At 38.7% G+C, this 15,866-nt stretch overlaps 2 protein-coding genes across 2 annotated transcripts; one reads left to right on the forward strand and one right to left on the reverse strand.

The window, feature by feature from the left end:
- The first annotated feature begins 173 nt into the window (after positions 1-173).
- Positions 174-1,471, forward strand: LOC148268815 (uncharacterized). Its single transcript, XM_088212191.1, has 2 exons — positions 174-318; positions 1,035-1,471. The coding sequence occupies exons 1-2, from the start codon at positions 174-176 to the stop codon at positions 1,469-1,471; spliced, it is 582 nt and encodes a 193-aa protein (XP_088068317.1).
- Positions 1,472-5,400: 3,929 nt separating this feature from the next.
- NF-YB11 (nuclear factor Y, subunit B11) lies at positions 5,401-15,605 on the reverse strand. The gene is made up of 3 exons (XM_088213431.1): positions 15,300-15,605; positions 15,003-15,121; positions 5,401-5,806 (listed from the first exon to the last, which is right to left on the reverse strand). Exons 1-3 carry the CDS (start codon positions 15,467-15,469, stop codon positions 5,634-5,636), a joined length of 462 nt encoding a protein of 153 aa, XP_088069557.1. The 5' UTR covers positions 15,470-15,605; the 3' UTR covers positions 5,401-5,633.
- Between the last annotated feature and the right edge of the window lie 261 nt (positions 15,606-15,866).

Genomic DNA, 15,866 nt, shown 5'->3' on the forward strand with positions numbered 1-15,866 from the left:
ACCTCTGTTTCGACGAAAGAAACTAAACCTACGCAATGGCATGTCAACCTATGCCCACTTCAAGTATGAACGACTCCCATTTTTCCGTTACCTGTGTGGGAGGTTGGGTCACTCGGAGAACTTCTGCAAATTACTCCTTCAGACTGGTCCTGCGTCACTAAAACCAGAATGGGATGAGTCCCTCCGGGCACAACCCTGCCGAAAATCCGCACCAACGAGCTGGTGGCTACATGATGAGATGGGGAGATTCCTCCCGAAATAGAGGGCAAAACTTGCGGGATATGGAGGGGATAAACACGGAAAGATTGACTCTGGCAGGTCATTCAATCTCCTGAATTTGGCGGGATCTCGTTAACTGGTCAGGCAAGTAAAAAAGGAGAGGGCGACCGAATATATGGACCTGGAGGACGAGTTAGGCCGAAACAACTGTGAAATTGTGGGCCTGAACGTGGGAAGGGAACAGGCCTTATTGGCAAAAAACACAAGTTTAAACCAAAAAGACGAAGGAAGAGACAACAACTCACACTTATTTCTGAAAGTAAGGAGCAGGAGTCGGGACTAATTGAGCAGCGACAGAAGCAAGAGCTTATGCACTCGGAATTATCAGCGAGACCTAGGCACCAGGCTGGCCAGTCACCATAAAAACACTAAGCTGGAACTGCTGAGGACTTGACAACCCTCTTGCAGTTGTAGCTCTCTGTGATCTAATAAGAAAATTCAAGCTAGATGTGGTCTTCTTAATGGAGACTCTTGTTGACAAAAGGAAATTAGATATGGTCAGAGCAAGAATTGGGTATGAAAATGCTTTTGGGGTAGGCAAGGGTGGAGGACTCGCGATACTCTGGTCATTCTCTTGTAAGGTTTCTGTGGTATCTTATTCTTCAAATAATAATGACATGAGGATAGAACAACCCATGGACAGTGTATGATGGCTGGCAGGTTACTATGGAAATCCAAACAGAAGTAGAAGATGGGAGTCGCATCAGATGCTTAGGCAACTAGCACATAACAGAAATGCTCCCTGACAATAATAGGAGATTTCAATGCCATTATATCAGCAGACGAGGAAGGTGTAGCAGCTCCCTCAAATGCATTAATGACTGGTTTTCAAGATACCCTAGAACACTGCAAGTTAGAGGATTTACCATTAACTGGATATGGATTCACCTGGTCGCGGGGTAGGGATGCACAAGCAGTCAGAGAGCGGCTTGATAGGTGCGTTGTGAATGAATTGTTTTTGAACCGGTTCCCGCAAACCCGTTTGGAAAATCTTTATGCACCGGTATCGGATCACTCACATATTTTCTTAAAATGTGAATGTATCAACACCAGCCGAAGATCAATCGGGTTTCGGTTTGAGAATGCATGGCTCTTACACCTGAAGATCGTGGATGTGGTCATAAGTAGCTGGGGAAGAAAGGGTGAGGAAAATATTGTGGCCAAAATAAGGGAGTGCTGTCGGGCATCATAGGAGTGGGGTAATGAACAAGTTGGTAACTTTTCTACAAGAAAAAACATACTGTTTAAAAGATTGATGAAGGCAACAAGCGCGGGCACCAGTACTAAACAGTCGGCCCTTACTGCACTGAATGAGGAATATATCCAACTCTTGGAGTAAGAGGATCTATTCTAGAAACAATGGGCCAAAAAGTTCTGGTTACAGAATGGGGACAGGAACTCAAGGTATTTTCATAACAGGCTTCCCAACGAAAGCGGAAAAACACTATTATGGTATTGCGCAATGAGGAGGGGGAATGTATTAATGATCTGGTGACCATGCAACACCATATTGTTCAATATTTCTCAAAGCTTTTCCGGGCAATAGATGGGGATCTGGAATGTGATACTGTGATCTGGAATGTGTTAAACAGAGTTTCGACTGAGGCTAACAACCGGCTGTTAACAGCTCTTAACTCCGAGGAAATCAGGTGCGCAATATTCCAAATACATCCAGATAAGGCACCTGGCCCAGACGACATGAATCCAGCTTTCTTCTAAAAATTTTGGAGAATTGTCGGACCGAAAGTTACCAAAAGTTGCCAACAATGGTTTGAATAGAGAGAACTACCTGAACATGTTAATGATACGGTAATTGTACTCATTCTAAAGAAAGATAATTCGGAATCTCTAAAGGACTTATGGCCTATCTCTTTGTGTAATGTGATTTACAAAATATTCTCAAAGGCTGTGGGATTTACTGCCAGATATGATCGCAAAGACACAATCTGCTTTTGTGCCGGATAGACTGATGATGGACAATGTTTTACAAGCCTTCGAAATTATTCACAAGATGAAGAAAGAAGGGAGAAATGGCGCTAAAAGTTGATATAAGCAAGACATCTGATAAGGTACGGTGGGAATATCTGGAAGCAATTTTACATCGGATGGGGTTTGATGGAAAATGGGTGGAAATGCTAATGAACTGTGTAACTACGGTAAACTACAAAGTAAGTTTTAACGGAGAAACAATTGGCCCACTATCCCGCAACAGGGGCTAAGGCAAGACGACCCTCTATCCCCCTATCTGTTTATACTATGTACAGAGAGTTTATCTGCTCTGTTTTGGAATGCATAAGCAATTAGTAAAATACATGGCATTTGGGTGTGTAAACAAAGTCCTAGCGTCTCCCACTTACTTGCAGATGACTCCGTCTTTTTCTTCAGAGCGAATGCTGAAGAATGTTCTCATGTTAAACAACTACTGCACCAATATGAATGTGCTTCTGGGCAGGCAACCAATTACCAAAAATCTGGTATATTCTTCAGTGCAAATACCCCTCTAGAACTTCAAGCTTTCTTGCAAAATATTCTGGGTAAGCAGAGCTCCATTGATCACGGTCGGTATTTGGGGTTACCCTCTTTGATTGGTCGTAGCAAGCGAACCATTTTTAATTATCTGAAGAAAATGCTCAGAAAGTGGTTGAACACTTGGAACACCAGATTTTTGGTAATTGGTTATCTTGGGAAACAATGTATAGTAGCAAGGAAGAAGGAGGCATGGGGTTCTGGGATCTAAGGGACTTTAATTTGGCCATGCTCCGCAAACAGTGTTGGCGTATCTTCAGTAATCCGGACTCCTTAATCGTGAGAACTCTCAGAGCTAAATATTTCTCACATGGAGACTTGTTAACTGCTAGATTGAGCTCCAACCCCAGTTTCACTTTGAGTGGATTGTTCTTGGCTAAGGATATGCTGTAAAGTGAGCTGAGATGGATAATTGGGACGGGCCAGAAGGTGAATGTCTAGAAAGATCCCTGCATACCACGAGTGTAGGACTTCTATGTTCGTAGTGAATGCCTTGATGGTTTGAAGGACCTGAAGGTTTGTGATATTATGGAGGAGGATGGCCTGAACTGGAATGCAGAGATGATCAGGGGAATTTTTAAGAGGAAGTAGAACTAATTTTGAATAGCCCACTGAGCTTGAGAATGAGGGATGATAAGTTGACTTGGTCCTTTTCAAAGTGTGGTAAGTATACTGTTAAATCGGTTTATCAGCATCTGAGAGGGTTTCATTAAAACCAAGGGACAGAGGTGGGTAATATTTGGAAATACATATGGAGAGCAAATGTTCCGCTGAAAGTTAAAAACTTTCTTTGGCGGCTACTAAATAGGACTCTCCCACTGAAAATGGGCATTGTGATTGAGGGTTCTTGTCCAAGGTGTGATAACGATGAAACTATCCAGCATACTTTCTTGGAGTGTGATAAGGCAACTAATATGTGGAAACTTTTGGGTACCCAAATACAAATTGGTCAAGCTTTAGAAATGGGAGATTGGCTAATGTCTCAGGCCAAAGAGACCTCGAAATAGGAGATGGAAGAAAAGCTCTGTTGTTTATGGCGTATATGGTGGAATGGAATGAACTAGTATGGAATGGGAAGATGTTTGCGGATCAAACGTCTATACTATTAATAAAAAAAATTTTAGCACAATGAAAATAGGTTAGAGAAATTCGAGTGAAAAGTACGATGCAACATAGTACATCGAAAGCTTCAACCTGGCAAGCTCCTGTGGATAGTCTCTAGAAATATAATGTTGATGGATCAGTTTATGAGAATATTTTTTAGATGAGTTATGATGTAATTTTACGAAACTCATCAGGAAATATACTAAAGTTATATCCGGTAGGATACCGAATTATCATTCACCGTACCTAGCCGAATTAAAGGGTTATTAAAATGTGTTGGTTATTTAGACACTCATATTACCGGTCCAAGTATAGTTGAGTTGGATGCCTAAAATGTCATAAGTATCATCACTGCTAAAGAACTTGATGAATCTAAATATAGGTTCATTATTGTGGACTATCATAAGCTATTAGAATGGAGGTCGGAGATATTAGTCACCTAGATAAGTTGAAGAGACAATGAAGTGGCACATCGAATTGCTAGGGATGCATGTTTATTTTCACATTTTTCGTATTTGGGAGAGTTTGACTCCTCAATACTATGTACTACTTTAAATGTATTTTTGGATTAATGAAGTTAATTTTGAAAAAAAAAATATAATATTATTGAGACATGTGCGAACAAATAATAGTTTATACGATATTCAATTCGGTTTATCTGAATCTAATTAAATATAGTTTTTCAATCAAAATACAAGTTCATATAGATTAGGTGCAGAAAAAGAGAAATAGATAGGACGATTTAGATTTAACATTTTAAAAATTATTTCAACCTTGACACGTTATGTATATATATTTTCTATCGTTATATATATATATATATATATATTTATATTAATATTAATAAATATAACATATTGTATTAATAAATGTAATTAATATTATATTATAAGCCTAATTTGTATATATTATTATATATTAATAAATAATATTTTTAATTTTTTAATATAAATATAATTATATAATAAATTAACAAATCTGATACGGCTCTAAAAATAAAAATTATTATTTATAAAGATGTATTGTGTTCAAATTTGGTAAAATTTATCCTAATCCTATTCCGTTGGCATCTCTATATATAAGTATACGAATATTTTTTGAATTAAAATTTGAGATTTAATATTTGGTTAGTTGACCCCTAGGTGGACCTAAAGGCTAGTTTCAAACTTGCTCCGTACCTTTTTTTGTGTTTAAACTCGTTGATACTTTAAATTGTAGTTGTATATTTTATCTAGTTATAGGAGTTTTTGTGCTAAACTTCGAAATTTGTATTTGTTGACTTGTCTTCGGTTTCCAAATCGGTGTAATTATCAAGTGATTTGAAAATTGATTTTGATAACTTTTGGCTATAATTATCATAACACATTTTGGTTGCTGCAAAATTCTTTACGTTTCCATGTACAAATCTTCTCTTTGTTCTTAGCACAAAAGGTTCATAAAAAAACTTGTTATTATGACTTAAAATTCCTGAAGAATGGAATGGAATTGCAGTTTAGAAAGCAAACAGTGGTTCATCCTTCAATAACTATAGCCAAGTTATAAGGAGTTGCTATGATGATGACAAGCAACTAAAAATTTTATGCAGCAAGATAGTGGCATAAAAACGAGATTGCAATTAGATAACCAAGTGATTTTTTCCTCCTTCCTAACCGAAACATGGATGTTTAAAAGCATCGTCCTTAAATAGGATCTGGACTTCGGTCAATAGGTTTTGGGTCTTCAGCCTAATGAATCTCACTCTCAGCGGGTTTTAGGCCTTCGGCCATGTCTTCATTCCCTTCATTTTCCATGCTTTTGCTCCCACTTCTATTTGGTAAGTCTTCAAGTTTCCTCTTCTTTTGCACTTCTTTTGCCTTTGCTGCCCCTGCTTTTTTCTCACCATTCTTCTGCTTAAATTCTGGACGGAAATCGAGAAACCAGGAGTATTTCAGGGAAAGACATAAAAAGGAAAAAACAGAAAGCAAGACATCTTGGCCACTCGGATTTGTGGACCAATTGGAGGTGACACAAGTTGGCCACTTGTGGTTTCCACCTCTTTGGACCAATCAAGAGCCTACCACCCACAAGAGAAATGCTACTCATAGTAAGATGCCTCCTTGTACTAAAAAGACTCACAATATAAAACAAAGAACCAAAATAACTCCTAGATTTAGTTAATGTCCTTGAAAGCTTTTTTTTTTAAGGTAAGTAGCTTATATGATACAAGTTATGATACAAAAGTTATATTAAGTATTATCAAACAACTTTCTAATACTAAAAAATCATCCATCTAAGCTTGTACCAATTACGTCCAACTTTCCCAATAAAAATGCAACTAAGAAATAAGATACGAACTAACATTAAATAAAATGAAAACAAAATTAAACATAATTCTAACTAATAGGTCATAAACAGACTACATGATGTAAAAACTATTGAAGATGCAAAAATTACAGAAAATCTATTTTCTACAAGGAAAATATGATATGTTATGAACCACCATGTAGGAAAGAAATTATAGCTCAGTCAGAATTTGAAAAATATCTCCTAAATTCTCTTCAGACGAGAAGTGATGACCCTTAAAAAACACGAGGTCTTGATTGGAGAATATCCCACTCTGTCAATAGAAAACAACATTCTTAAAATCATAAAATTCCTCCCATTTCAAATAACCCACCAGACAACCAAGGGAAATCACCCTGGATACCCTACTAAGCCCGTAAGTCATCCAAGGTATATTCAGCACCAACCAAGCTCTAGTTGAGGAAGCGAAAAGCCATACACCAAAGACAGTTAAGGGGCACCATAAAAGCAAATGATACCTTTTACTAATATCTTCCCTCTTTTCCTAAGATTATCAATTGTGAGAATCCACCTCTTAAGACTTTCCTAAGCAAAAAAATAAAATAAAAAATATATTCAAAGCATTTATCTTTCAAATTTGTTTCCATGGGAATCACTAGTCAATATGGGACAGAAGAGCTGCAAATAGGTCTCCATTCTGAACTGTAGTAACTGGAAAAAAAAATGGAAGAAACGACGTTGTTTTGAGTAAGCTAGTAGAATATAAATAGAGGTCGGTAAAGGGAAGAAAAGGAGAAGAGAAGAAAAAAAAAAGGAAAAAGAGAAAAGCAGAGAAGGAAGAGAGCGGGAAGGAAGAAAGAAGAGAGGAAAGAAGGTTCCAGAAAGAGAGAGAGGGAAGTCGGAGCGGAGAGGAGTGAGAAGGGAGAGAGAAGAAGGCCGCGGACGATGACGGTGATATCGGCAGGAGGAAGGAAGATGGAAATGGGAGGTACGGTAAAAATTTCGGTTGCGTAGGTGTTGTGTGAGTTGTAAAGTTGTTTGCAGGTTGCGGAAGCCAAGTAGTCCGTATGTAGCGTGGCGGAGCTGAGAGGTGGAGGTAGGCGGTGGAGTGTATGACTGGATGGCAGAAACGTTCGCGGAGGAGGCCGTGGGAAGGGAGAGGATGGCGACGTTGGGGCGTACGGGAGATCCGTGGGAGAGAGTGGAGGTTGTGTGAGGAGAGTGTGAGCACAGAGGAAAGGCCACTGAGAGGAAGAGTGAGTGAGGAATTTGGCGTGTGTGGGGGATCCGAGATGACGAGGAAAGTTGTGTGCGTGAGTGGAGGTGCGGAGGGAGTCGCAAGCGGAAGGAGAAGGAAGAATGTCTTCGGTGAGTGTCTAGTGAGAGGGATGAGTGTAGTGATGGTGACGGTGTGAGTCGGGATGCTTCGAACAGCCCTTGGGAAGGCAGAATAATAAGGGAAGCGGGGCGTGAGGGCTATGAGGGAGAGGAGAGTTCCGGACTGTGCGATGGAGGGGACTATGATATAGGAATCAGTGTGTATGAAGAGATTCGGGTGAGGGAAGAGGTGTATTATAACAGTAGGGAGAGGTAGGTTTAGAGGGGGCGGAGAGTGTAGTTGCTTGAGATTGGGATGGCACAGGAGGGGATTGTAGAGTGTGGTTTAGGGTGGGAGAGTAAGGGCGTGTTGGTAGTTATGAGTGTGTGGAGGGGATATAGATTGGTATAACTGTTGTAAATTTAAAGGTTGGCGAGGGAACCTTACCGGAGTATGCGTGCAATGTTGGTGTGTGTGTGGCCTAATAAGGTTGAGAGGTAGAGGAGTGAGTATGGGTCACCGATGTTGGTGACGTGAGATAATGGTACTTGTGTGTATGTGTGGCCTAATAAGGTCGAGAGGTACAGGAGTGAGTATGGGTCGTCGATGTTGGTGACGTGAGATAATGGTACCTGTTTGTGTGTGTGGCCTAATAAGGTCGAGAGGTAGAGGAGTGAGTATGAGTCGCCGATGTTGGTGACGTGAGATAATGGTACCTGTGTGTGTGTGTGGCCTAATAAAGTCAAGAGGTAGATGAGTGAGTATGAGTCGCCGATGTTGGTGACGTGAGATAATGGTTTTCGTGTGTGTGCCTGGCCCATTAGGGTCGAAGCGTAGAGAATTGAGTATGGGTAGCCGATATTGGTGATGAAAGTGAACAGGGATGCTCAGGGTGTGGCTTCGGCCGGGGGGGGGGGGGGGGGGTTTCATGTTTGATATGCAATATGAATAGTCTACCGGGATAAGTGAGGCTGGTGCCGTATTAGGATAGTGTTAAGGCAGGATGTAGGTAATATAGATAAGGTAACTATGAGAGTACTGGATTTGTTGTTGTTGTGTGTGCTATTGATAACCATAACTGGTCCTTCGGGGTAGGTTATTGACGGCTAGTTGTAGGGAGATTTTATGGTATGACTTGGGTTGTGTAGGAGAAATGTATATATACATACTGAATTTCTTATCACTGCATACTATACCTGCAACTTAATTTTTATCGTATTGAGTTATGTGAACTCACTTCTTATCATTAACAGATGAAGTAGGGATGGAGTCGGGATCTGAGTTGCTGGTTACGGAGCCTAGTCTTTAGCGTCATAGGGCAAAAGTTTTCTTTGTGGCAGGTTTTAGTCTGTAAAAGTTTATTTTAATATGGATACTGATTGCTGGAAATGTATGATATGGTTTTGTCATGTGATGTATATGTAGAATTGTAAGTTTACATTGAATTTGAACAATGAATTGTGGACAAGTTTCTTTTATGTGTGATTAAATTGGCATGGAATTTGCGTGTTAGGTCATGGGATTGTTTTATCTTACGCCGTTGGAAGAAAAAAAAAACAGAGCGTTACATGAACACACTACGAAAACTTCAATACCTATTCATCACTTATCAAGGGATCCACAGAACAATGAGAAAAATGATGAAGGAAATTAACATAATCCTTTTTTTTTCATCTTCATTCAAATTTCTTATAAGCCCCACATGAACTGTTATGCCCATAAGCCAAGACCAGTTTATTGGTGAAGTATAAAGGGAAGTATAAGATAGAAGAGAAAACACAAGCAATGGAGAGCCAGTTGATTTTTGCCTCTCCTTAGGATCCTAGGACAGTTGGCTGTATAAGAGGAATTCCATTAAATTCTTCTCCTCAGGATCTCCACATGGTTCCATGTATAAGAGTAATTCACTTTTATCTTTCTCTTCTGCTTTAACATTAAAATAGAACCCTACAGTTAAAAGTTGACTAGAATATAATCATAAAAATTGCAGAAGCAATGAGCCTATAAATATCTTTCTACATAATGAAGAGCAGCAGGTACTTATTCTAAATTAAAGTTATTCTGTAGAGATCGTGAGTTCTCTCCAACGAATCCAGCCATGGGACAAAATAATTCTAAATTTAATAAGCAAGCAGTTGGCCGAGCTAAGCTTACTTTAATTAGGCCCTTGCAGTTTGCCATCATTTCTTACCATCATCTGAAAAAGAACTCATTGGCTTACCGCAAGAAATGGAAATTTTCATTAATGGGTTGAAGGAGTATATTGCAGTGAAGTGGGATTGCAACACCCGCAGGACTTAATCACTGCCACGAATTTGGCGCACTGTTATGAATGGAGGGTAATAGACAAGCGAAGTTTGCTGCGTAAAACAGTCCCCCCAGCTTCGTTCCTATTAATTCAGGTTGTGTAATAGTTCCAGAACAGCAGTAGCCCCCTCACAACTGCCCTAATAGGGTCCTTCCACCTTCTGTAAAGAGGATGTTGGTACAGGAAATTGAGGCACCAACATGCCCAGTGTTAATGGTGATGAAAAATTGCATCCAGGGTACCGATATAAAAGGCTCTTTTGATTGGAAGTAGATGAGCGGAAGTGGCGGATGAAGTTGTGGCGGAAATTAAATCGGATTGCTCAACTGAAAATATGGGGGGAAGCCGATATTCCTTTACATGCTATGTTGGAGTTCACTTCAGCAAGAATGAAGGTAAGGGACTTATTATAACATTCCAATTACAGTATTAATTGATTGTGGTCGTAACCATAGGTTTTTATGTAAATTTGGCCAAGATACTAAATCAGCCCATTTTTCATCAAGTTTCCCTTAAAATTGTGGTTGTCAATAATGAGAAAATTCCCAGCAATAGTCCATATCAAGCTGTCTCTTGGAAATTGTGTAAAATAGCGTTTTCTCTGGATTTCATTCCCATTTTATTTTCTGGATTTCATGTGGTTTTGGCAGTTAATGGATTGAGAATTTTAAAACCTATTATTTGGGATTTCAAGTATATGAAGATGAGTTATGCCTTCTTGGGTGCTAAAATTACTTTGCATGGAATTCCAGAGTCTTCTTCTCAAATGGCTTCTAGAATTCTTACATCAGTTAAAGATGGGGATCAATCTGCCTCTTTAAATCAAATGCTGGTTGAGTTTGATTGTCTCTTTCAAAAACCACAAGAATTGTCTCTGGAAAGAACATTTGACCACCGATTATACTGTTGTCAGATACTTCTCTACTGGTGGTAACCCCCTATTTTTACCCCACTTTCAAAAAGATGAGATTGAAGATAAATGTTCCACAACGCTTCAACAAGGAATTATCAGGCTTAGTCAATTTCCTTTTTCCTCTCCGATGCTGTTAGTGTGAAAGGTGGACTATACTTGGAGATTTTATGTGGATCATAGGGCTCTCAATGCTAAAACAGTCATAGATAAATTTCTTATTCCTGTGTCATTAAGAAGTTGTTACAGGAGTTGTATGGAGCCTCTTACTTGTCCAAGTTGAATCTTTGCTCAGGTTATCATCAAACCCGTATGGCAACCAATGACATTGAAAAAACTGCATTCAGGACTCATCATGATCACTTTGAATTTTTTGTACTGTCTTTTTGTCTCACCAATGCACCTTCTACTTTCCAATCTTCAATGAATCACATTTTTCAACATTATTTACGGAAGTTTATGTTAGTTTTCTTCGATGACATCCTCATTTGTGTGAAGTCTTGGGTTGAGCATCTCCAACATCTTCGCACTGTTTTCAACATTCTCCAAAATCCAGGTGTACTTTTGCTCAAGTCTCAGTGGCTTAGCTAAGTCACACCATTTCCCAAGAAGGTGTGGTAGGTGATCAAGAGAAAATTGAGGCCACGAAAGAGGGAATCTCCTCACTTCTATGAAGGCTTTAAGGAGATTCTTGGGTTAAACAGCATATTAATGCAAGTTTGTTAAAGAATATGGTGTTCTAGCTGCTCCTCTCACTAATATGTTGAAGAAACATGCCTTTGTATGGCCAGATGCTAGTCTACAAACTTTTGATGCATGCTGGCACTTACAGATTTTAGCCAATCCTTTATTGTTGAGTGTGATGCTTCTGATCTTGGCATTGGCACAGTGTTATAACAAGTCCAAGCCTATAGCTTTTTTCAGCCGTCCTTTGGCTTCGAGCTTACGAGAAAAAACTAATATGGTTGGCCAAGACAGTGAAGCATTGGAGACCTTATTGTGGGAGTAACAATTCTGCATCAGAACTGACCATTGCAGTCTCAAGCTTTACCAGAACAGCCAATCCTCAATTCTCCCCAGCAACATTGGATTAGTAAACTCTTGGGGAGTTGAATTTGTTGTTGAATATCATGTAGGAAAAGAGAATGTGGTGGCTAATACATTTCCAAGGCAATTTGACATGGCTCCTATATGTCATGCTTTCTCCGTCCTCTCTCTTGATTGCTTTGACAGCAGCCTCTAAGAGGTCAAAAATTCCACCTCTATGCAGCAACTCGTTCTTCAGATTCTACAAGGGGAATTGGATGACCATTGGTAAGTTCAAGATGGCTTGATTTTCTACAAAGATAAGGTTTTTTTTCCATCTGAACCTACTCTATGTGCTTTACTTCTTAATGCAATCCATAATGAATTCCATGAAGGCTATCAAAAAACACTTCGACAGCTTTCTATGGATTTCTTTTAGAAGGGAATAAAATATCAAGTCAGAGATTCTGTTCGCTATTGTTTGGTTTGCCAATGAAATCAAGTGGAACACTTGCACCCTGCTAAGTTGTCGCAACCATTACCAATTCCTTCCCAAGTGATGGCGGATATTTCTTTAGACTTTGTGAAAGGTTTTCCAACTTCTAAGAAAAAAAGTTGTTTTGTTTTTGGTGGATAGGTTCTCCTAGAATGCCCATTTTGTTCCTATCCCCCATCAATATACGCCTATCCCAACAGCCAGGCTCTTCTTTGATCACATCTTTAAACTTCACAGATTACCTAAATCTATTGCTAGAGATCAAGATGTTTTTACTAGTCTATTCTGGTAAGAACATTTTCAACTTTGTGGGAATAAACCTGCCTTCAGTTTAGCCTATCATCCTCAATCAGAAAGTCAAACCGAGTTTATTAATAGGATGATGGAAATGTACCTCCATTATTTCACAAGTGATCATCCGACAAAGCAAGTTCAATTGATTTCCTGGGCAAGGTATGCTTATAAAATAGGGTATCATTCCTCTTTAAAGGCTACTCCTTTTGAGGCTGTATATGGGAGACTGGGGCACTGGTCCTCTCTTATTGTCCGGGTCTTTCCAAGTTGGAATCTGTTGATTGTCAATTCAATGACCATGACGAGGTATTAAATGTTTTACGCTCTTAGTTGTTGCAAGCTAAACAATGGATGAAACAAATCAATGACAATAGCCACTTGGAAGTGATCTTTTAGGTAGGTGACTTGGTTCTTCTGAAGCTTCAGCCTTATAGATATATGTCACTTTGTAATCAAAGCGTGTAAAAGCTGTCTCCCCAATTTTATAGGCCTTTCAAGCCAATACAAAGCATTGGTAAAGTAGCTTACAAGTTGGATTTGCCATCAACAACCAAGTCGCATCCAATTTTCCATGTTTCTTCTCTCGAGGCTTTTCATGGACAGCATGGTGTGTCACCCACTCTCCCTATTGTTCATCAAGGAGTTCCTCATCGACAACCTCACACTCAGTTGGCTTCAAGGACTCATAATGGACAGCATGAGGTTCTGATTCACTGGGAGGGTCTTTCTTCTCCGAATGCTTCTTCGGAGCTTGCCAATCACATGAAGCTACATTATTCTCACTTTGGACAAGTGCGAATTCAAGCGGGGAAGTAATGTTAGGAACAAAATAGTTCCTTATCCATAGGTTTACCAAAGAAAAAAATAAAAATAAAAATCTGGTGTAACTTCCTATGTATGTGTGTTAATATTTATTGTTAATAACTAAGTGTATTAAAATAAGTGTTAAGATTTGTATTAGGGTAAGAAATAAGTCTGTCATCAGACAAGAACTGTATAGTAATGATTTAAGTGTGTTAAAATAAGTGTTTATCATGTACTAGGGTAAAAATAAGGTTGTTATAAGATAAGAGCAGTTTAGGCAAACGGGGAAATTCTAATTCCAGAATTAATTGCTTCCTCTCTTGTGCATAACCTGTGCTGTGGATGAAGACAACATCATGAGATGAAATTGATATTAACAAAGAGTACATTTTACTCTAGGGATCATAAGGTTCTCTCAATTCAACGAGTCATAATTATCTATCTTTATTTCGGAAAATAAAGAAACACAAAAAATCAAAAAAGAAAGTAAATATACCTACTGATTTTGTTGTTAGTGGCCCCACAAAAAGATCTATTAGTAGAGACCATCACAAATTTCAAAACAAAAATCAAAATATGCAGAGGAAAAATATAATTGTGCAGAGAGACTACTGAATTCTACAAAGAAAACCCTTCGCGTCGAGGGAAAAGCCAAAAGGGGAAATAAAGTATGTCCATTTTAAACAGTGAGTACAGAAATATTTCTCAAGTTCAATTTCTAACTCGACCAAAACAATTTCTCACTATAACATTCTGGAACCCCATATTGTTCTGCACCCTCCTTTGCTCAATATAACAATGGCCATCAGGCAAGCCAACATAAGAGCAAGGACCAGTTGTGAATGTTTTTCATCTTAAAATGGCCATCTTTCAAGCTTGTGATGGATGCCAAAACACATAGAATCACCTACATTTCATAATGTACTTCTCACAGTAATCAGGATATAAGTCAATGGACCGACCATAAGCTGCAATTGTATGTTCTTGTCTTCAAAGGGGAAAAATGAGGTTGAACGATGTTAGAGTCAGTCACAGCTGTACATATAGACTTACTTTTCATTGCAAGTCAAAGTGGCAGGTGCATATCCTCATCTCTAAAGATAGTACACCATCATGGTCCACAAACCATTTTCAATGTAAAATACTGACCTATGATGATGACAATCTAAGGAAAGCATGTTTGCTTACCAGACTCTAAACAGAATTTCTAAAGTAGAACTAAGTGACAAATTTCTTAAAGATTAGAATTGAAACAACCAGATAGAACCTTAACAGTTGGCCATGCTTTTCTTAGTATCCTATCTTGATGCCTCTTCTTTGTATTCCTACAGAATAAGTATGAAGTTTATGACTCTTCTTCTTCATTTTTTTCCCATTCAAGGACGTGAAACTTTCTTGAATGTAATGCATTCCTTGAAAGTTGCTTATGGTAGCATAGGAAACTGTATAATTTACAAACTAATAAACTAACCTTATGGTGACTGAAAGTGCCTAAGGCCTGAAAACTTATGTACTCATGTAGTATTTAACCATGTTATTGTTGAAAGCAGAAATCATTTTCTGCTTACTTTCCTTTCCTTTTCAAGTCAAACACCAAAAAACAGAGCATAAGCCGTATAAGGGGGAAAGCCATTTATATGAAAAACGAAGTAACCTTCCAGGGAGGCTTTAAGAGGCTGAATAAACTCCGGGAACTCCATTTCTTCAAGTGCTTTGAACACATCGTTGGCATTGATCGTTTGCCTCCTCGTTTCCTTACATATGTCGTTAGCCCTGCGCTTCCATTCCGTCAACCAACGGTAATTACAAGAATACCCAAATTTCTAGAACTTATGTTCACTAATAAACCCTAATTTCAAACTTTTCCCAGATTCAAATCTTTTTATACCTTAACTTGCTAATTTCGTTAGCACGAAAAAGAAAATTCAAGATATATTAAGAGGTTACTTACGTTGCAGAAAGATAGTGGATGAAAATGCGAGCGCTCTCGGCGAAAGCCATGGAGGCTTCCTTATGAACGTGAATATCGTAGTCCGGGGAGCACTCCGATAACTTATCCTTCACTATCCTGCGCACGATAGCCTTCGGCAGCTCCTCCGTCTCTGCAACAGGTTTCTCCATTTCACTTCTCAAATTTTCTGCTAGAACTTCTCAAATTTTCAAAACAGCACTGAGTCGGGGCAGTGGGTTTTGTTTTTCTGATTCATGGCGGCAAGGAAGGATGTTTCCGGCCGGTGATTTTAGGCTCATACACTCTTTAATTACGTGAGGGTTATATAATCCTACAAGGTAATTTTAGATTAACAGCGGTTATTTATTTCAATTTTAATTTTTAACCTGTCTAAATTCTTTTATAATGCATTATATTCATAAAAGTTTCATTTACATTATTAAATTGCCACCATATTGTTCGAATCTCAAGAGAGAGAGAATGACGCTTTGGAAGTTAGATATTTGAAAAAAAATAAAAAATTATAAAAATAAACTTAATTTTGAAAATGTGTTTTTTCAAAGTTAT

Source organism: Carica papaya, chromosome 2 (assembly GCF_054855325.1).
Source record: "Carica papaya isolate Zhongbai chromosome 2, ASM5485532v1, whole genome shotgun sequence".
Classification (NCBI taxonomy): domain Eukaryota; kingdom Viridiplantae; phylum Streptophyta; class Magnoliopsida; order Brassicales; family Caricaceae; genus Carica; species Carica papaya.

Excerpts from the sequence above, each read along its gene's own strand:
- LOC148268815 (XM_088212191.1), top strand. The coding sequence starts at position 174 with ATGAGTCCCTCCGGGCACAACCCTGCCGAAAATCCGCACCAACGAGCT. Across the intron at positions 319-1,034 it reads GGAAAGATTGACTCTGGCAG|GAGATTTCAATGCCATTATA; the intron begins GTCATTCAATCT and ends TGACAATAATAG.
- NF-YB11 (XM_088213431.1), bottom strand. The coding sequence starts at position 15,469 with ATGGAGAAACCTGTTGCAGAGACGGAGGAGCTGCCGAAGGCTATCGTG. Across the intron at positions 15,122-15,299 it reads ATCCACTATCTTTCTGCAAC|GGCTAACGACATATGTAAGG; the intron begins GTAAGTAACCTC and ends ATGGAAGCGCAG. Across the intron at positions 5,807-15,002 it reads TCTTAAAGCCTCCCTGGAAG|AATTTAAGCAGAAGAATGGT; the intron begins GTTACTTCGTTT and ends ATTTCCGTCCAG.